We start from the raw sequence: 23,028 nt of genomic DNA, 5'->3' as shown, positions 1-23,028 counted from the left end.
TTGCTCGGGAGCTCATTCCACCAAGCCCTGGCTCTGGTCGAGGTCAGCTGTAAAGCTATGATGTAGCATTTTAATACTGAAAATTGGAATTGCTATTTCATTAACTTGTTTCATATTGTCCTGTTTTGTGTGTCTTTAGTCTGCTGAACATGATTGTGAAGATGAAGACACTGTTAATCCCAAAAAGCAATTGGAAAAGGAAGAACTGGATTATAGCAGCGCCTTCAGTGATGATGAGGAGCCCATGGGAAATTCTAAAGCAAAAGTGGATCAAAGCAGACTTTGCAGTGCAAAAAAGGCCAAAATTTCACAGGGACAGCTCACTTTATTGCACTGTGGGTTTTCTAAACTTTTGGAAAAGGGGAGTAAAGGAGATGAGGATGGCTGTAGCATTGGTGCCTCAGAAGTTGAAAGTGGTGATAGTAAGTCAGTGAGGCAAAGAACCAAAAGAGGCTCCAAACATTATGTTGTCCTGAAATCTCAGGACTGCTGCAGTATTTCTGAGAAAATGTCATCGTCCTCAAACAGAAGTGTCAAACAAGAGATGTTTACTGAAACAGGAGATCACATTTATCAAGTTACACCAGATTCTGGGTGGAAAAAGGACATTGGAAGTACATACAAAGACAAGAATATTTCAGATCATGTTGGGATAGTTATGGAGACTGAAGACAGTAGTTCAGCTGAAAGTGATGATGTTGTCTTTTCTTTCCAGGCTCCTTGTAATAAGGGTCCAGCAGTAAGCCATGAAGTTGTAAGGATAAATCCAGAAAAAAGTGTACTGCTTACAACTTGGCAAAAACGTTTTCCTTCTGAGAAGAATCAGAAAGTGTCTCTTTTCACTAAAATAAAATCATTTAAAAACATCCAGGACAAGACATCTGTGAAAGAAACAAGTGACATTAGTGATGAGTCTGAAGATATTGAAATGTCGGGAATGCAGAAAACTGCCAGCACTGTGAAACAAAAACAATTCCATGCTAAGGAGTTTGATAACACTTCCAAAACTGTTTTGCATGGGAACAATGCAAGCATGGAGGGAAATAATGCTAATTCTCAAAATATTGAGGATTTTTCCTCATCAGAAGAGAATGTAGCAATTAGGAAGGTTGATAGTAATAATCAAAGGGTAAAAAGTAATAGGTGTAGCATTCACTTTGAATCCAGATTAGCGAGATATGGTAACTGTACATCTGTTACAATGAGAAAACGAACTAATTCCTATTTATCGCAGACCTCTTTCAGCAAGCTACCATTTACAAGACAAGGAGAAAAACAGGGATCATTGGATAGCCTTCTTGGTAATTACAAATACAGTACCAAAGAATAGTAGTCAAATATTACTCTTGTTGGTCTTTTTTACCGTTGACATAGAATAAATTGTACTCACAGGAGCTCTTAAACAAGCAGAAAAAAAGTTCATGAAATGGGGTAGATTTTTTTGAGCTTGGCCATTTTGGATAGCTGAAGAAATACTGTCTATATTCAGGTGAAAAAATATCTGGAAAATACTATGTATTTTGGGTCCACCCCCCCCCCCCAGTATATATCTAGTTTCTGTGGTCATCTATAAATTAGTTACCACAAGAAACTAAAGATCAGGTGATTGATTAATCAGGTGACGTGCATGTACAGGTCAATCTGCTTGTTGATCTTTCTCTGTCTTTGCAGTTCGATATTTAGAGCCACTTATTTATTTTTATTTATTATATTTATATTCTGCCCTCCGCTGAGGCTCAGAGTGGTTTACAAGAAACATAGTAGAACAGAACAATACAGAGAATTGGTAGCCATAAGTACTGATGATAGCATCAATAACAGTAAAACAATAGTACAAAATAGTACAATTGAACACAAGAACAATAATGGGAACAGTAGTTCACAACTGATGCATACTGGTGGACTTGTGGTTGGTCAGTTCATGCATAGAGTTTCATGGGAGGGAGAACAGTGAAGTGTGGAATAACCAAGAGTGTTTAGAAAGTCATTCTAACAAAGATAATTTACTCTCTGTTTTATATGCATTTACAGCCATGCAGATTTAGAAAGGATTTCTTTACAGACAAAAAAAAACCTCAGCGGTATTCACAGGGAGAGACAAGGAAAAGGGGGTATTAGACATTGTAATCCTGAAATTTCCATCACTTTGTCAAATAATTTTGAAGAGCCATTTTTGAAACAAAAACAGTGTGTCAGACAAAGCCTTGACTGTCTCATAATATCCTATGTCAACTATTTAAGCTTACTTTGAAATTGCCATTAGAGCTGTGCACACTCATTCTATAAACAGAAATTGGGAGAGAGAGAGATAGACTACAGTCTAAACTAAGTTTTGTTCCAGTTGAATATTTTCCCCTTTTTATTGGTCTTGCTTATTTCACTGTTGCTGTTCAGTTGTCCATTTAGGTCCTGATGGAGCTAAAACAGTTCCGCAGGGCTGCAAAAGGGGACTCTTCCACCAGGCATTTGGTTGAGACCACGCGTAACCAACAACATTTGCACTGTCCCTGCCCCCTCCCTCCCAGAAATCCATCAATGCGTTCTGCTCCTGGACCTGTTTGCACTGTTACCACTCTTACATTTATCAGTTAGTAGTATTAATGTTGACCATGAATCAATTAAAACAAACAGTCAGAGACGGGCGCATGGTGAAGTCTTTCCTATAGAATCGCCGAGGGATGGACACAACTGAACGAATAACATCATCAGTATTAATGTTATGGTTATTTATATGATATGGATTGTTTCTTGTATTGTTTAAAAATTTTATATAAACTACTATGAGCCCCTGGGGAGGACTGTCTATAAATATAACCCATGTGACCCATGCTGGGGGGGGTTTGGTGGTTATAACTATAAAATTTCAGTTTTATATGCTGATGGGGTCTGAACTGGTGACTAGCTAAGAAAAAGATCTGGGTGTGTGACTGATATCGCACTCTAAACATTGACTCAGTGCACAGTGATGATAAAAAAGGCAAATTCCAAGCTAGGGATCATCAGGAAAGGAGCTGGAATACAACTGCAAGTATAATAGTTCTCTATTGGAGCCTCATTTCAAATCCCATGTATAGTTCTATTTGACCCTTCTCTAAAAGGAATGTTGAAGATCTACAAGAAGTACAGAAAACAGCAACCAAAAATCACAAAGCTAGAGTATCTGCCCCATGAAGCAAGGCTAAAACATCTGCGGCCATGTCTGGGGCAACTTAGTTTAGATAAAGGTTAGGGGGTGACACAACAGGAGCTAAAAATATATACATTATGTACATAGATAGTGGTGACTTTTCTTCCTCTCCCATAATAGTAGCACTTGGGTCAAACTGAATTGAGTGGCAGTAGATTCAATATGGCTTCATTGATGTTTGGAATTTTCTCACAAGATATAGTGATGGTTACTGTCTTAGGTAGTTTTAAAAGATTTATGAAGGTAGAGCTACCTTTAGTTGTTAGCCTTGAGAGCCATCTGTTTGTTGAATTCTGGGAAGCAGTCATCACACGGGGGTTGCTGTCAGGAAGTCGTGCTTGCATGGGCTCTCCTGTGACATCTGACTGGCTACTCTTAGAAATAGGATGCTGGACTAGATTTACCAATGGTATGATCTTGCATGGCTAATATTAAATTCATATGACAGTACAGAACCATGCAGGTGTGTTATCTGAGTATCACCTGTGACCATTGAAATGGGCATTACAATTAATATCAGTGTTTTCAAAGAAAGTTTTCTTTCTATAGTTGAAGAAACAGTTTTAAGCATGCACTGTGTTATTTACTCAGGCTTGAATACAGTATCGATTTCTGTATGAGGTTCCTAACTTTTTCTGCATATTTTTCAGTATATATATGAAACATCTAAATGCTGTCCTTTTCAATCATTAGGTGATGTTGCTGAAGTCTCATATGTTCATTCAAACCAAAATGTGGTTGGTTCAAGCAAGGCTGAAAATCAGATGAGTCGGTGGGCAGTACATGATGTGTTTGAACTGAATCAGTTTTCTCAACTCCCTGCAAATATAGCAGTATGCAGCCCCAAGGTAAGGGGAGGATTGAAAAAGATTTTCTCTTTTTTTCTGGTATTTTAATAGCCTGATTATTTTATTCTACTTTCATCTCTTGGCTACTGTAAATATCACTTGGAACAGATGCTTCAAAGTGACAAGCAAGAAAGCTAGTGTTATTTGTAGACCACGGGGATTAGGAAATGGACAAACTTTTCCTTTTGAAGAAAAAAGTTATTTTTCTCCCAGTGAAGATTCAAAATAGTTTACAAGATTCTCCACTCCTCCAGAAAACTGGGGGAGGAGCTGTGGCTCAGTGAAAGAGCCTCTGCTTTGCATACAGAAAGTCCCAGGTTTAATCCTGGCATCTCCAGTTTAAAAGGACCAGGTAAGAGATGATGAGAATTGACTTCTACCTGAGACCCTGGAGAGCCTCTGCCAGTCTGATTAGACGGTACTGACATTGGTGGTCTGATAATCTGAATTGGTTTAAGGCAGTTTCATGTGTGAGCTCATTTTATCTTCACAGCAAAACCCCTGTAGGTTACATTGAGCGAGGAAAAATTAATACTGGATTATCACTTGTAGTTGAAGTTTGTCAACTGAAATGTTCACTAAACAGTTGCTAGTTATTTTGCTTGTATCTTTAAAAAGTTATAAAAAATACTTTTATATATTGCTATGTTGACCAAAGCCATCAAATTCTGACAGATTTTAGTAATGAGCATTTTAGTATCATTTCTTCTAGTGCTCATTTGCTTCTAGGGTAGTTTGCATTTCTTTCTTTTTGTGTGGGATGGGGGTGCTTTTAAAAAGATTAATATGGAAGTAATTGAAGCCTTCTGTAGCCAGGGGAAGCATCTTCTTCAAATGTTTCCACTGTACTTTGAATTGGATGTCTGGATTCCTTCATTAATTCCCTAATTAGTTTCTGTGTTAATTGGAAAAAGTTCTAAACAGTCTAAATAAGAACTCTAAATTACAGGGGCCTGGGATGGCCTTGTTTGACTCTTTTGTGTGTTATTGTCTGATGTTATTGTCAAGTGTGCAAAGGGATCCCCTTTAAACATGCGTGCAGCAGTAGAATTCTTGGTAATAAAAAGGGAAAATTACTCCACTCAGTAGTTACATGAACAGGGACAGGATATATTTAAGGGGTTCAAAGAAGCTGTATTCTGCATTACAGTTAATTTGCTGTTTTAATACATGGAAATATATTGGTCACAAAAATTATACTGTACCTCTTGGTTATGTGGAGCCTCTTTTTTCAGTCAACTGCTTGTTTTCAATTTTAAGTTTACTTAAAGTTTTACTGAAAAGAAATGTACAAAGACAGCCATTGAATTGCGGATTAATCACTATGGCAACTGAAATGTGGTGACTGAAAAGGGGGAGGATGTATTCTCCCCTCAGCTTCCTGCCAGCTGTCATATTCAACCTTTGCGGCATGAATCCTGTCCAAAACATAGACTGTGACCAGCTCTAAGAAACTATATCTGTATTTTTAAAATTGGTACAAGTATCACACTATAAAAGAAGACTTAATCCCTTGAATTGGATGACAGACACTTGGCACTCTTGACAGTGTTTGACAGAGAAATAACAGGATGCTTTGTAGTAAAACCTGGATTAATGGTAAACCCCTCTTTATGTTATTGCAGTGTGGTGTAAATGAGAGAACTAAGCATTCTGTCAGCTGGGAGGGGGACAATGTGCTCCAGCTATGCCCAATGCAGGTTTAAGTGCTCTGTAGAATACTGTAAATACAAAAGTAGCATTATTAAGAACTTTGTTTTGTGGCATTTGTATTTTGTATTACATCAGTATTGGTAGGTCATGCAAACAAAAGGAGTTCTGTCAGCTACAGTAGATTTGATTGCAGAGTTTTTGTAGGGGCTTGGTTCAGGAAGGAAAGTTATACTCTCTATGCCTAAATGTGACAGAATTGTGTGTATGAGGGGAGAGTGGGGACAGACAAATAATTTTCCAGTTTGTCTTGTTGGTCCATGACAACAAAATGAATTAAATTGTTCATGGACTGTAGTTTCCTTGGAATTAACCTTTGCATCTTGTATGTTCTGTAAGTGATCCTTTTATGCTTTTTATCAAGCAGTTATTCATTCTTCATAATTGGCTCAGATGCTGTTCTGTGGTTTTTAATTTGGTAATGTGTGCTTTCAATATTCCTGCTGTTAATGCTTAGCTATTTCTAACAAGATTTTAATTTGGAGCTGAAGTTATTTTAAAAAATAGAACTGATAATCACACAACTCAAGCAAGTAAAGTGTGATGTAAAAGAGTACAGCTTTATTCATAGGTTTCAGCAGGGAAATAAACCAGATGGCTTCTGGATCACATCCCTGATATGGAATCTTCCAGCATGGAGGTTAATGGGAAGCAGAAATCTCATAGAGGGTCGAGAGAGATTCTCCTTTGACTGACCTCCCTATGCCATGTAAAGAATCAAACATAAAGTATCTCTTAGAGCTGGGCTGGAGTTTGAATCATTTCCAGTATGGTGGCACAAAGCAAAAACAATAAAGTTGACTTAGGAATGAATTGTGCAGAGGGCTAGCATATTGGTGTTTTGATTATTTTTTTAGTATTTAAGGAACTTTGTTGGCATTAATATATGAATGTTTAATATATCAAAGTGGACTTTTTGCGCCATGAAGATTCTCTTTTATATACAAAACAACTATCACCAATATGTTACAGTAGTGGGCTAATGCAAGGTAGTGGAACTAGTACGCAGCTGAAATGGGCACCGGTAGCTATTCTATACCTGTGTAGTTCTGTTTCATTCCTTTGAAATGGCTGGTAAATTCATGAGAGCTCATTTCTCTTTAGTTACTGCTTATTGGTAGTAGCCTAAATACATGTTCCATCTTTCCCTGCACCCTATAAATTAGTTGCTCGTGTCCAGTCGCGAGCGGGTGGTATGTAATCTTTAAACCACTCCTGTGGAGCGGATTAAATAAAAGGCTAAGGGCTATTTGGGAGGAGTTAGGGCGGGCCCTGTCTGGGATAAAAACTCAGAGGGCCCAATCAGGAGCCGCAAAGCGGCTCCTGATTGGGCTCTCCAAGTGTCCATGGTGGCTTGGCCCAGCCTCGCCACAGCCGCCAGGGGACTCACCGCACAGACAGAACAGACCTCCGACCTGGTTAGTCCTCCCACCGACCACTCCTCCCCGTTGGGAAAGGAGCAGGGACGTCGCGTCAAAGACATGGCATCCCTGTTCCTTTCCAGTCCTCCCCACCCCCAGCTAACCGCCCCTCGCATCTTCCTCACACGACCTGCCTCACCACCCGGAGACACGGTAAGCTGGCCGGGGGGGCATGCACCATGTCGCCGCCACCTGGACGCCTGCCCACCGCCCTTCTCCCTGCCCCAGAACAGCCTTGCCGCCTTGCCGTTGCACCGAGGCTGTTCCTGGGGCCGGGAGAACACCCCACGTCGTGCGCCCCTGCCTCAATGCCCAGCGGCCTTCTCCCCGCACCCAGAACAGCCTCGCCGCATCACTGACGCGGCGAGCCTGTCCCTGGCCCTGGGACAATGCTCCAGATTGTGGCTGCCTGCCTGCGCCGAGCCAGGCCCCGGGAAGCCTTCGCCCTGCGAAGGCTTCCCCGGGCTGTGGTCCCTGGCGCTTATTTTCTCCCCGCATAAAATGGGCTTTAGTTCTAGTAAATACATGAATAAATAACATTACCTTACTCCACTCCTTTTGGGAGTCTCCTCTTTTGAGGTGGCACAGTCAAAGAACACTCCTGTCTGTATTAGTCTTAGGATGCAATCCTAAGAAAGGCTCATGCTGCTCATGTTGGATAATGCATTTCCATGTGCTTTTGCAGCTGCAAAACAGGAAAAACTTCTAAAGTGCATTATCCAGCATGTATGGAATAAGCCAAGGTCTGCTCGTTTCATGTCTCTGTAGTGGATTTTACTTACAGAAAAAAAGTTTTAGGATGGCAAACCATTTCAGCGTGTCCTGTGATCTGGATCTGTGACTTTATGCCCTCTTGATTTCTTAGTCTGTATCCTATACTTTCTTATTGGATTTCTACCCTCTCTGTCCTTCTCTCCAAGATGAAATGTGTGTGCTGTATTCTCTTTTCTGTCACTTTCCTTCAACCACAGTCATTGATAGCATTAGGAATTTTTGTCATCTTAAATGACATCCCTTAATTTACCCAGCTGATGAAAAACTCATTTGCTTCTGTGATGCTGTCCTCAAAGCAAAGGCTTAAAGTTTGTCTTGGAAGTGGTTTAATGTATCAGTGGGACATATATTATCATTTAATTAGGTAATTATATAATATTGTGCCCAGTAACAGCACAACACTAGGGGCCGTTCCGCATTCGTCCAAAATAGCACAATGGTTACAAATTGAAATCTCTACAGTTTTGCCATTATGCACAACGTCGTTGACAATCTGCAACACTCCTGAAACCGATCCGCAAAAAGCTCTTCATTGTAGCGCTTTCAGGGAAATCCCAAAAAGTGGATTAACCCTCCGGAAAGCGCTACACTCCTGCAACCAATCTGCAACACTAGTGGAAAAGTTCTGTGCGTTACCATTGTTGCGGTTTCTGCAAAGTCCTTCCCCCTGGCTCTCTCCTCTGATCTTCCGGCGAAGCGATCGCCATTTTTTTTTCTCCGAGCAAGCGGATATCAACACACCGGCAAGCCTTCGTTTACCCAGCGAGGCTTCCCCGGCTGCAGTCCCTCTGTTTAAAGTCACCAAGCACAAGCAACACAGAGGCCCGTTTGCTGGTTTATTTTCCCTTTATTTTTCACACTATTTTCAGCCGAAAATCGCGCCCGTGAAGGGGGGGTATTTTTTTTTTCACTCGGGGGAGCGTGGCAACGATGAAACGGCAGCTCAAACACCACCTACTAGCTGGATGGGTCCCTCCGTTGCAACGAATCAACGCAGATTCGTTGCAACGTGTGTGTGTGTGTGTTTTTTTAACCTTCCTTAAAGGGAAAGGGGCTGTTTGGGAGCATGATAACGGCCGCCCATTGGCTGCTTGACGGCCAGGGGCGGGACACAGCTCAGCAATATCGCTTCCTGGCTAGCGATTTTTGCCGAGACCGGAAACCTGTGGGAAACGATAGAAACACAACTGTATTCCACTACAAAGGCAGGTATGCATAACGACGAATTCCAGTATTTAAAATGGCAATTTTTTGTTCCGCAAACAATTTGCAACATGAATCCCGGTGTGGAATGGCCCTAGCTTTTCAGTACATATAGCTTCACATGATGTAATATTGGAACACTAAAGCTGAGGATGATGAGGAAAGATGAAGTAAAGCATCACTATTGGTCTTATTTATACACTGCTGTTCTCTTGCATAGTGTGTTGCAGAGTACAAGGACAGGTCGCTGCCACAAGTATATATTTACAGTATATATTTGACACAAGGGAGAAAATAAAGGCATAGTAGTGAAGTGGAGGGTGAAGAATATTTGTTCATTCATCACATATGCTTCATCTGTTAACCAGTCACAGTGGAATATTTCTTCTCTTCCCTTGTACAGTTGTAAGCCGGTGAACTCTTTGTAGCTGCAGGTGTTTTCAGTATGTGAAAATATTGTGACTGTTGCGGTTTGTCTGGATGTGTGTTGCTTTTAGTGCTGGACAAATTCAAATGGACTCTATATCAAATGGACACTGCTGGTGGATCTTTCTAGCCTGCTGGCTTTCATCCAGAAGCCAAAGTGAATAGGATAACCCATGACTGCTTGAAAGTTGTTTTATCATTTGGTTGCTTGATACTTTGTTTACTGACACTTTAAATATTTTAGCCCAGAGGCTTAAAAATAAACAGGGGTTTTTTTTCCCCCTAAAAAGAGTTTCTTGTGGGGGGGGGGATACAAGCACATTTATTTTTAAAAAAAACTTTTAAACTTGCAGATGCTGTCTGCGAGAACTTATTTACACTGATGATCAGTACTTGTTTTAACAGTAATTCTATTTCATTACAAACACAAGAAAGTCTGTGGCTTTCAGTCTGTTCACAGAATTTGGCTGTTTCCCAAATAGATTTAAAATACAAAGAAAAGTAAAAAAACAGTGTTTTGTGTTTAAACAGATGTGTAGGTCAAAGATTAATAAATTAGGTAATAAATGGATGTTCTGAAATTTTTAAACTCTTAATATACCTTTTATCCTTATCCATGGTTTCTCTATATATTTGTGAAACAGCCGGGGGGGGGACGTGTCCGAGTTGGAATAGGGCCAATCAGGGTACAGCCAGCTGCCCCTACTGCTCCCTCCCTCCCTCCTTGGACACTAGCCACATTCCTCTCAGATGTGCCAGAGACAGAGAGAGACACACAGAGCCCAGCCAGAACAAACACGGGCCCTCATTCCCTCCTATCACTCCTGCTGCGAGGGAGGCAGAGAGAGAGAGACACAGAGAGAGCTGCCCCAAGCTGCTGACCTGCCCTGCTTCCCTCCTAACACAGGGAGCGAGAGAAAGAGACACAGAGAGAGATCTGCACCTCCCGGTGTCCCCTGGGTCCTAGCACCCGTTGCATTCCTGGCTGCAATGGGCTTTCTTACTAGTATAATAATACTATAACTATGTGCCACTAGAGTTCCCAGGGCCAAATCTAGTCCCTCTAAGGAGGACCAGAAAAAATTTCACCCACTTGTCCACCAAGAAATTTGAAGGATTGTTATGAAAAGAAGAACATGGTGTGCAGCTCTCAGAAGGAAGGTTGGTGTGAAAGCATAAATAGCAGCAAGGAGGTTCTTGTGATTGATATGAATAAAAACACTGGGAAAACAAAAGCATTTGGTCTTATTGGTACAACAACCATCCAACAACGGTACATCACCACTTTTTCAGCAACCAGTTCTTATTGTACCTCACCCATTCTTGATATTAGAACCATAGCAACAGGTTATTTCTATTTTTTTTCGAGATAATTTCATTTAGAAAAGACTCACCCTTTAGTATAAACAACCTTCGCTACAGAGGTTCCCGAGTGATAATTCTTCAGTGAGTGTTTTATAACATGCAAAGACTCCACTGCAATTTTAGAGTGATTAGCAACCAACCAATTCACTAATGAAATAGATATAAGGGAATCCTGCCATCATAACCTCAAAAATATGATTTCTGCCATAAAATCTCAGGTATTAAACAAATCAAACATGATACAACCATAGGATAAGAACTAGACGGCAGGAAATATTGAAGTTGTTTTCTTTCAAATTTGGTTTAGAAAAACCGACAGAATCCAGGACAAATTATATCAAGATGGAAGAGTGCCAGGAAGTATCATTCAGAAAATGAAACCAGCAATCCCTCTGTTCTTTATATTGCGCATCCTGTATACCAGAAGGAGAAGAGTGTCCACCAAGTGGGGTCATTTACCTTCCTGATTGGAAAGACACCCAAAAGAATCCGCAGGTAAAAACACATTTCTGGTTGGTAAACTGGCTTTAAGTAGCCTCACTATTTTGTCTCTTTCACTTATATTCTATGGCGGGGGTCCTCAACCCCCGGTCTGCGGCCCGATACCAGGCCGCGAAGGCCACAGTAGCGGGCTGCCACCGGCTGCGCCTGCCTCCCCTCCACAGCGAGAAGCTTGCCAGGCCGCTTCGCTCGTGGCCCGGCTAGCTGCTCACTGAGGGGGGGGGGAGACACAGGCGTGGCCGCCAGCACGGCAGCGACGCAAACGCGTATGTGCGGAGATGCCATGCATGCACGTTTGCGCCCCCTGCTGGCGAAAACGCACATGCGCGGCATCTCTGCGCATGTGTGTTAGCACCACCTGGTGGCAAAAACATGCACGTGCAGCAACTGCATATGCGCGTTTATGTGCAGCTGCCGTGCAGGCGTGGCACCCGGGCCGCCAGCTCTCCCCCACCCCGAGAGGCGGTCCTTGACCAGAAGAAGGTTGGGGACCACTGTTCTATGGTATATGTTTTAGCCTTCAGTGAGAATTATTAGTGTATAATTTAATGTGAACCTTGGTTGTTATAACTGAAGCTTTATAGGCATGTGGCATATCTGGGGGGAAACTAGCATCCAGTGTCTTGCTGCTGCTTCAGGTAGATATACTTCTTACTCCAGATTTATCCTGGTGGGAACTAGTGAACTTGAAAGGCTTGTGGCAGCATGTATCATACCAAGAAAAAGAACAGTAAGCTGTTCCCTTAACTCAAGGCAACCATGTTTGGGTTGGCTCAGATTTTCCACTTTACAAAGGTAGTTATGGTCTGTATATACCTGTTTGTTTCTAGGTTCTGTCAGAGTGATCATGTTTAAAATGTATTTGCAATGTATTTTGAAATTTTATGTTAGTTGGATGTTGGGGGAATTTTATCCTCATTGAATGTAATGCAGCCTTTAGAGGTCTCTACTTCCTGGCAAACGGGGCAATAAACATTAATGGCTATGGTACATTGTTGCTTATTATTTAATGCCTGCAATAATTACTGCCTTTGAGGCAACTCAGAACCAAGCAACATAGAAATACATAAATTACAGCAAAATTATTTTGTGATAGCCATGTTCTTTATTAGAGTTTGTTGCTCCTATGCTCTATAATATCTCAAATCATATTCTATTGTATCTGAACCTCACACCCTTTATCTCTTAAGACTGAGAGGTGAACTTCTGAAGTGGTTTTAAAACACCTTTATCACATATTAATGTATTTTCAGTTGGTGGTATATCTACCGTATATTTTGTAGGGGACTAGGAAACAGAATACTTTTTCATTCATATTACCCTCCTGTGGGTTAGCTAGAATCCTACTAAATAGTATGCACTGCACAAACATGTCAACTTTTATTTGAAATGTTGTTTATGTAGGGCTCCTTTATGTCTGAGGTGGAAATATATGGACTTTACTTCGTCATACAGTGGGCTGCCTCCTAGAGAACATTGCTAGAACTGCCAGTTCAAACATGGAAAAAACTAATTTTGAAAGACTTCATCCAATATAGCAATATTGGAGATTGTCAGTAGGAAGTTTAGGTGGTTGCCTCCCTTCTTTAAAATAAAGAATAAAAGTGAATATATTGAATGTGCCTTTTACAGATTTAGTGTTTATAGACTTCGACACCTGGCTTAGTTTTGTTTGTAAATTTGTATGACCCAAAATACTTTATCCAGTTACTCTCCACACTTATAGCTTACTCACAGTACAATCCTAAACAGAGTTAATCCATAGATTTAGATGGTATAATTCTCTTTCGGATTGTAGTCAGTAGCATAATTTTATTAAAGAACAACAACAAGCAGAGTTGATTTTTGTGCCACATTTTCATCCTCCTTAAAGAGTCTCAGGCGGATGTGCCGAGAACAGTGGAATATAAATATAATAAATAAAATAAAGTCGCTCACAATCACCTTCCTCCCCCCCAAAAATCAGGCACCTTGTGAGGTAGATGGGATTGAGAGAGCTCTGAGAGAATTGTGACTAGCCCAAGGTTCTCCCACAGGCTTCATGTGGAGGAGTGGGGAATAAAACCTGGTTCTCCAGATTAGAGACAACCACTCTGAACCACTACTCCACGCTGGCATTTAAGATCACTGAGTGCTTTGGATCAAAATTCTCCTCTTAATATTCTAACTTAAAGTAGTTGTTATCTTCACTGGGTATATCTTGAAGAGGATATATAGATATTAGTATTATATGCACTTAAACATGAAAGTCAGTTAAAGCGATTTGGTTCATGGTAACATTCTAATATTGTGCTAAACAAATGGTAGATCTTTATAAATGGCAATAGTCCTACAGCTAAATCCCCTTGGAATGTTGAATAATTGATGATCATTTGAAACTCCCACTACAAGTCAAGGCAGTGCAAATACAAGCCTTTCAAGCAATATTCGTTAGTAGAGCAAGGAAATCTTACAATGAAGTAGATCTGTGAAATAATTAGTCCAGGATAAATAATTGTAATTATGCCATTGCCCTTGTAGCGTAGGTATGTAATTTTGGAGTTTTTATTGACCTATTCAAGAAATATGGGAATTCCCTTACAGAGCAAATGCTGGAAACCAATGTTTCCAAAACATAGGCCATTTCCAAATCATAGACCACTTATTTTATATCAGTGGCTACTTCTTGCTTGTCACAGTAGTAGCAAGCTGATTCTTGGTCAGTTATCACCTCTCAGGATAAATTAATTTTGTGAATTAAATCTCACACCAAAAGATAAAGGTAGGCAGGCATTCAGAGTATGATGGAAGTGGTTTGAGTGCACTTTTACTTCCCTTAGAACTAATTCCTCTGAATGGTCCAATGTGTTCACAATAGGTTCACAACATGCTAAAATATTTGTCTTCACATGTGAGAATTCCCAGTTTCCTTAGTCATCATGGAGAGCATAGTATTATTGCGTAAGTTTTGATATAGGATATCTGTAAACCGCTCCTGCAGGAGCGGTAAGAAAAAGCAGTATGGGCATTGTGGGTGGAGAAAGGAACGGGGCGAGTCCAGGATAAAAACTCAGAGGGGCCAATCAGGAGCGGCTTTACAGCTCCCAATTGGCCCCTCTGAATGTCAGTCCAGGGCCAAGGGGCCAATCCCGATTGGCCCCTTGGCCCGTCCCAGACGTGAGCGGGCCAACCGGGTGAGACTTCGGAGCGGGGAAACGAGCTGGGCTGCCACATCAGAGACGTGGTGGCCCAGCTCCTTTTCCCGAAGCCGGGATCCTGGGGCAGGAGGGGGATGGGGAAGAGGGCTTCTTGGCAGGGAGGGGGTGGGGCGGCGGGTTGGGGGTGGGTCCCAAGGAGGGCTGCTAGTGCCCGCTGTATTTTGCTTACAGAGGGCTTAAGTTTTAGCAGTGACATATTACAAATAGAGCCAGAATACATATTCTTTCTTGGGTTGCCATGGGAACAATGTGGATGTGTTATGCACAACCAGCAACTTGGTTCTTGCTGATTTCAAGCATTTTACAAGACAGCAAACTACAAAAGGAGCACCCCTTTAGCTCCAGTTCCTAGCAGCAACATTAATCCCTTGCACTGTTCACCCTCATTTTTACAAAGTGTAATGTTGTGGTTCTGAAAAGGTAAAATTGTAGCCATATATTACCCCAAACAATGTTTGAATTCTAGACCACATTGTACACAACATTTCCTTACATCCGTAAAACTGTGAATAAACAGATGACATCTTACTCACTTTGGAGTTGTCCTTAGAGTGGGTGTCAACCAACATTGTTATATTTCATTTTGCTTTTTACTTATTTTCATCTGCTTTCTTGTCAAACGAAGGGTTTTTAATTAAAATGGAAACCAATGCTGCATTTGCTCAACTGTATTAAATGCCCTCTTAGATATCCCTGTAGTTTCTAGCCACAAGGAAGTTGATTTTCCACAGCTGCCTTGTGACACTGCTAATGATGGAATTCAGTTCTATATACTAGGGAGAGTGTAAAGAAAGCTAAGATTCAGGAAAGTTCTAAGACAGGAGCATGAAATACATAGGTTTCTGTGGTAAGAGGCTGCATAGGTAAAAAGCAATAAAAATGTAGAGGCTCTGTAACTTTAGGGACCAGTGCTGTAATGTGGGGTTGGCTGACTGGCCATAACAGCTACTGCTGGGGAAAAAGGAATCCATTCAGATCTCCTCTGAGCATGGGATTATCAGATGATCTGATCTCCAGCCATAGGGGTAGGTCTTTGAGCGAGGGCCTTAAAGAAGCAGGAAGAAGCAGGAAGGCAAAGCTAGGGGTAGATGATGGGAGTGAAAGGAATTCTCTGCCACAGGGGGTTGAGAGAAGGCTCTGTGTATGTAGATCAGACCTTCCAAATAAAAGGTTTGAACTCTGCACCTCAGTATCCTGGTCAGTTTGCACCACCTCTCCACATCTCCCTGCTGCAGAGTTAATTAACAGAGAAAGAGACATGAACAATAGCTGAGCAGGATAAAGGGCATTGTGGGATTTCTGTTGCTTGTGGAAAAGTTGGCTCCTATTTAGTGAAATACAAATGCCTGGTTTTGAGACTATAAAAGGACTGCTAGCTACCAAAATTCTATGGAATATTCATAGAGCTAGTACACAAGGCTTACAGATCTATTACAGTAATTACAAGTCCAATTTGGAAAAAAGTTTACAAAGACATAATTGGTACCCCAATCAATGTTAATATTATAGAAAATGGTTTTAAAGTTCTTTACATATGGCACTATGTGGTGACTGGGATCTGTAAGGTGTTTCAAACTACTTGGCTGCTAATATTATTTACAAGATAGGGTAGAGATGCCCTGTTTTAAAGCCTGATTTGGCAAAAGGTTTGTGATTGCGATTGTGGAATGCAATATACCACGTAGTTCAGTGTTGATCTTACTTGGCCAAATGGGAAAAGATTGGTAATAAAACATGGGCTCTTTGTTGGAAACGTAATGGTTACAGTAATGGTTACAGTAAGGTTGCTTTTAGTAAAACTGTGGATACAAACAAAGATATATAAATCTGTGGGCAAGGAAGTGCTGATACAGCATGATTGTGGATAAAATTTCTGTTTGTAAACAGCGAGTAGAAACAAAGCAGGTTCTCAGGTTTCACTGGTGCAAAGGTGGAGGATGTTTATAAATGAAGGAATTATAGTACAGCCAAAGAATAGGTTAAAATTGTGAAATTGTCTTACATCAGGGATCGCAAATCTTTTTGAGCCCTGTGGGCCCCTTTGAAATTCTGACACAGGATGATGGGTGGAAAAACTGAACAGAAACCACAGGGGGTGGTGCCAACTGCAAATAATTAGGGAGTGTGGGTATGCATAGTTCTGATAGCAATTGTTAACATTTTGGGCAGAAGTTCTGTTTAACAGGATGTCTTTTCAAGGGAATTTTTTGTTTGAAAATATTTTCTTGTATACAGATAAAACAAGTATACATACTAAGTAAGCTGAGAAATCTTACTCTAGCAGTATCTGTCGTCATTTTGTAGGTGGCTAATACAAAAGGAAAAGTCCAAAATACTTCTTGTCCTGCCTGTTCCCTTTACATAAACTCACCTTTGCAAAAGCCTACCTGTTTCCACTTCCTTTCTAAAGATGCTTGGCAAGTGTCTAAAAAGGTGATGGTTAGGCAGCATGCTGTCCATGGGAACCACATTGGGGGACCTCTGGCTTACATTGAGGCGGTTGGGGTTTATAAGTAGTACAGATGAGATACAAGGAAGTGTCAAAAGACTTAATATTTCTGACCCAACAATTGTTAATCAATGTTTTTCTAGTATTGTCATTGCAGTAGGCTCTAGGCTTAGATACAAGATACTAGATAAATGTAGACAAATGACTGATTGGTTTGATGTCTCTGGTTAAAAAAAAAGTAGGGAGAGATAAAAAGTAGCAATGGATGACCAAACAGGTGAATAACAAGTAGAGTTGGCTACTATGCAAACAATGACTACTACTGCTAAATCCTACCCCACAGCAATGTGTTGTATCCCACGACTGTGCTTAGTTTGGAGTGGCATTTCCCATCAGCACAAGGCATGTCTTAAGTGCAGAGACGTTTCTTGCACCGTAAAACACTCCATTCTGAACCGAGTGCAGTGGCAAGATACAAATAAAGTAGTCTTGCTGCTTCCATCATATTTGCTTTCACAATTTGAATATGTTTTTTATAAGCGCAGTGATTTGGCAGTGCCACCATAACCCATTTGAAATAAGTGCCACGGATTGTTTGGATATAATTTTTTGTTGTTCGATTTTCTTGGCTGGACTTTATGTCACTAGGACTAATAAATATATTTGGTGTTTATTGATGGGTACAGGAGACAGTTTGAAGAAATGGCATCTCATTTTAGCATGGCTTCAGTGGATGAATTTGCAGAGCGTATTGCCAAAACAACATCTGAAGAGAGGCAGAAAATGTTGAAAGAATTTTATGGTGCAAAGTATCCAGATTTGAAGGATCTATTAACAATTGATGTTCCAGTTTTGGTTCCAGAAGAAAATGTGGAAGGAGATGTGTGTACAACTCACTCCAGAAAAAGGAAGTCTGTTAAAGATGGAAAATCAAAGTCTGGTCCTTCTGCTGCTCAAGTTCCTCTTTGTAGAACTGTAGACCTGTGTGGCCAAAAAAGGCATAAAGTAGAAACAAAGCAGTTTCCATATGATCCCTGCATACATGCTGCTGTGTGTCATAAAGTTGAAGATAAACAATTGCCCACTGTCATTACCCAAGATATCATTAGTGGGAGAAACAGCCAAGCATTCAAGGACTTTATAGCATCTGACTCATTAAGCAATAAATCAGGAATAATTGAGGGGCTGTCTGCAAATACCTCTAAAGGACAGCAGAATTTGAAAGGGACAGAGTCACCAAGAAAACTTTCTCTTTCTCATTCAGAAAACAGTCAGACTCAAATATCCAAGACAAACTCTTTTGCAGATGTACTAGGGGACACCTCTATTTTAAATGACCTCTTCAAAAGTAATGGAAGTAGGCCAAAAGCGCCTCCCAAGAGTGTTCCTTCAGGCTGTATTGAAAAAGCAAAAAGCCGACCTAAGGACTTCTGGGATATTCTTAATGAACAGAATGAGGATAGCCTCCATAAACTCACAGACATGTCAACCATAGAGAAATTGTGTGAAACAGCTCCTCATGTTGTTTTGTCAAAAAAGAAAGAAGAGGAAGAGAAGTCACTTTGGAAAAAAAATGATAATTTTTTATGGAAAAAATGTAACACAAATGACTTGGATGATTAATTTACTTCTTGGCACAAGACTGAGTTTCTAAATGCTTAGTAAAGAACACATGAATTAAATATTATCAGGTTTTATAAAAGGTCTTTTTTCTCATCCTGAATGTAACCAATGTTCTCTAAACCAGGGGTAGTCAACCTGTGTTCCTCCAGATGTCCATGGACTACAATTCCCATTTGCTGGCAGAGGCTCATGGGAATTGTAGTCCATGGAAATGTTGAGGACCACAGGTTAACTACCGCTGCTCTAAACCTTCAGGTCCTTTTCAACATTGTTTTCCTTTTGCAGTTGTTTCCAAGAAGATTAGGGTTGGATTTCCCCTCCCCCCTAGTTTCTTTTGTTCAGAAACAAGAACCTGTTGGTATATCCATAGAGCTTGTTTATTTGGCAGCATTGCAAAAGGAACCAGAGCCAAGGGTCAGTGCCATGAATAAATGCTTTACTAACACATGTAAGTATTTTCAATGTTGTTATTACAAACTGCTGCAGTTGTTTTTCTTCTACCATAAATGCAGAAATATTTTATTTTAATACAGAAAGTATTTGGGGCACAGCCCTTTTTGAGCATAGAAGAATCCCTGTAGGGCCAAACAGAGACCCGTTTCTCCCTTTTTTGATATGGACACAGGCAAACAGAATGGGTCATCAAGAATAGGACATTTGCATGTGTCTCTTACTTCCTGTCCAGATCCCAAATTTATTTATTTTGTTACATTTCTATTCCACCCTTTCTTATGGCTCAGTGTGGTTTACAATAAGCGTTTATATCTCACAGTTCACTGTGATGCTGGTACAATACAGAGAACACAATAACAGTTTTAGGCTTATAACACTGCGAACATAACAGTACAGGGAATAAATATATCATCAGTCTTTAAAGGTGATACTGACATAAAAATACTCATCCGTGAAATTTTACGTTCATGCAACTTCTCATTTAAACTGGACTCCTTGCACAAACTGAGACTGTTTTAGACATGTAGCAGCTGAATTTTCAGTTCTGGCCTTAACGTGGTGGAATGAGCTGCCAGGAGAGCTCAGGACCCTGATGAAGTTTGCACAGTTCCACAGGGGAAGGGTATTTTGTTGCCAGTTGTGGGGTTTTATGGTTTATGGTCTATGTTTTAGGGAGAAGGGGTTTTATAATTTTGTTACCTGCCACAAGCTGCTTATGGTAGGGGCAGGATATAAATTAAATTATAAATAAATAAATTTATATAAGACACTTTGGGAGTTCAGCTCCACAGATGAGATGCTATGACAATTAAGGTGGAGGAAGACTCCTTAGATAGCAGGAAGGCTTTCAACTTTAGCCAAAATGATAGATGGGATATGAATATTCTAATTCTAATAAATAAATACATAAATCAACTTTGCACAGTGGAATAAGACAGGGATAGTAGCCAACTCTACAGGCACTGAGACCTCATGCAAAGAAGGATTATACCCTTTTAGTCCTTGATCCTGGATCCATAATTGACTCCTGCAAATATATACATGTGTATATACATCAAATATTATTGTTTGTATTTAAGGACATAGTTGCTTTCAAATTTTCTTGGGTTGACATTCCAAACATGGGTTGCTTATTATTGGAGTCACCATTTTCCAAGGTAGTGGATGTGGTTATGGTGGTATTTCAGACTCAAACCAAAGAAACTGCTGACATTGTGTGGCTGTAACACTTGCAGATCTAATGCATGCCGGTGCAAAAACAGGGGACTATGTTTTCTCTTTTTTATAATTGTCAAAGGAACTGTAAAAATATTGCTTAGCAAATCAGTTTTCGTATTAAGACTGTAACTTTTGTTTAAGAATAGTTTAACCAAGAAGCAGGCATTATAAATATCACACTGACAAACAAGCACTCTAGTATTTTGTTTACTGTTATTCAAGATAGCAGAAACAATTTCCTGTACTATTAGAAGTTGTCACCTTAACAATTCTCCTGTTATGTTCTGTCCCAATATCACAAATATTTTAAAAGTTTTTCTTAATTTATTCTCCCCACAAATATTACAGATTTTTTAAAAAAATGTTTTTACAACAAAATAAGTAACATATTTAGTTTTATTTACCCAGAAACATTCTATTTAACTTCAACACAAGTATCCTACAAGAATGTGAAAAAAGATCTACCACCTTGGAAAATGGTGGCTGCAGGAAAAATGTGTTTCTCTACAATAAATATAATAGTGTATTTGGCTAAAAAATATGTACTGTGATACTAACATGAGCATTCTAAGTGAATTTTAAATATGGAAATAAGTATAACTATCATCTTGAAAAATGGCAGCTATTGGAAGAAGTCTCCAAATTGGAATGCCTAAGGGGGAAAATATTAAAGCCATGGTATCCTGAAATGTCTGATGAAGAGTGCTTGCACTCTATAGCTCACACCCTGAATAAATCTTTGTTGGTCGTAAAGGTGCTACTGGATTCTGATTTTATTGAACAAAATTCTGGTTGTTGATGTTGTTATTGTTGTTGTTTGGCAGGAATCTATTGTATATCCAGTACTATTTATGTTGAATTGTTGAAAAATCTTTTTTCTTTAGCTACGAGAACATCGTCGTTTAATTTGCAGATACTTTAGGAAGCATTTTTTAATTTGTTATGGAGGATACTAAAAAAGTCAGTCCAGCTTCAGAGCTGGAAAGCTTTTCTTATTCAGACTATCAGGTAGCACATGAAGGACTAGATTTGGATATAGCCAAATTTTTCATTCAGTTTCACTGAATGCTCCTTATTACAGCCTCCATATATTGGTGGTCCATGTAGATCCTCAATATAAACCTTTTCATGGTCAAAGCGGAATTCTCTCATCCCCTTCACCCCTTTTTCACCAAAGGTAGTTGGCTGCAGTCCATAGACCATTCATCACAAGTTCACACCCACAGTGGGACTAGGCACCTTCTGTTGATTTTTCTCTGGGGAATAGACTTTATAGCTGAGGCATGTGACCTTCTCCATCTATGTTCTCTGAGCACTAGTCCAAAGATATAAATCCTGGGAAAGAATAAGAAATTGATAGCCATCTTCAGGAGCAGAATTGTGTGTTTGGATTTTTTTTAACCCTCCTGTGTAATTTTTTAGCTTTCAGCTTTTTCTGCAAACCTGGGAGTGAGCAGGCTTGGAGAAAGATCTGTCTTGTCCATTCACAGTCTCCCTCCAGATTTACATATTCTCAGATTTGGCCGACTTTATTGTTAGAATACATGATTAATTATTGCAATTTTTTGTATGTATCATCTTCCATTAACTGTTTGCTCTTTGTAATCTATTTTTCACATTATGGTATGTCATGCCTTCAACAGTTTTTGTTTGTATTATTTTTTAATACTGTCATCCTAGTCCTATTGCAATGTTTATTGGATGTCTTATTCTATTTTATTGAATTGTTTTTTATATTCATAATCCACCTTGAGTCTCAACATGAAAGGTGAATTAAAAATGAAATAGAAAAGATAAAGAAAATAATTTAAAATACATATAACAGAACATAGGAGCAGCATACTTCACAGAATAGCTGGAGCACTTTTGGTGCAGTATTTTATGGAAAAACAACATGGGCCCACTTATTTCAATTGTAGGGGTTTATAAAAATCTAACAATCACAGTGATAGTCCTGTTAAGAAAATAAATGAAGTGGATCTTAAGCTTATAGACTTTGGCCTCTCTTGGGTTAAATTCTGATCTGGGACTTCTGACCTTGCTCAGATAATTGCTGAATGTAGAAAAAATGCTATCTCATTTCTTATTGTAAAACAAGTTATTTGCTGTGGATAGTTCCAGCTCCAAGTAAATGTTCTGGTCAGTATTTTACTTCATGTATATTTTCATTTTTGTTTCATGGGCAATGTTTAATTTATTTATCTTAAGTTGTATATTGACAGAGAGGTATCTTTTGTGATTAATTTTGATCCTATCTCTATAATATTGTTTTAATAATTTTGGAATAATGTTACTATGGGGTCTTTCTGTTATGTGTATTAAATATAATGTGTCTATAAATATAATATAATGAGGATTCCCCCTGATCCCCCCCTGAAATACATAGGGATTTTGTAAAATAAATCTATAACTTATCATCCTGTTTCACCGCTCCCCTTTCTATAAATGAATAAACAAATAAATGTTTGTACATAGTTGGCGGTTGCATTCACATTGTAACTCTGCATGCTCAGCATGGTTACCAAACGAGTGTGGAACAGATTCCCGAAGGAGGGAAAGATTCAACAACTGTGAAGAATATAAGCTTACCTATTGCTGCTTATGGTATGGCACATTTTAATTTCCTTTGATAGTTGTACTCATGTAAATTCTC

General features: G+C 39.7%; 1 protein-coding gene across 5 annotated transcripts in view; it reads left to right on the top strand.

Annotated features, from left to right (window-relative positions):
* Positions 1 to 22,790, top strand: part of ERCC6L2 (ERCC excision repair 6 like 2) — a 77,059-nt gene extending 54,269 nt beyond the window's left edge. For all 5 annotated transcript variants that reach the window (XM_077344562.1, XM_077344565.1, XM_077344564.1 and 2 more), the window contains 4 exons: positions 140 to 1,301; positions 3,881 to 4,035; positions 11,242 to 11,429; positions 17,768 to 22,790. In XM_077344562.1, coding sequence (XP_077200677.1) covers positions 140 to 1,301; positions 3,881 to 4,035; positions 11,242 to 11,429; positions 17,768 to 18,704 — 2,442 coding nt within the window. In that variant the 3' untranslated portion in view covers positions 18,705 to 22,790. The remainder of the gene's footprint in view (positions 1 to 139; positions 1,302 to 3,880; positions 4,036 to 11,241; positions 11,430 to 17,767) is intronic.
* Positions 22,791 to 23,028: the final 238 nt, after the last annotated feature.

Source organism: Paroedura picta, chromosome 7, assembly GCF_049243985.1.
Source record: "Paroedura picta isolate Pp20150507F chromosome 7, Ppicta_v3.0, whole genome shotgun sequence".
NCBI lineage: Eukaryota > Metazoa > Chordata > Lepidosauria > Squamata > Gekkonidae > Paroedura > Paroedura picta.
The sequence above is the reverse complement of the archived record's forward strand: the minus strand, read 5'-3'. Positions and strand labels throughout refer to the sequence as shown.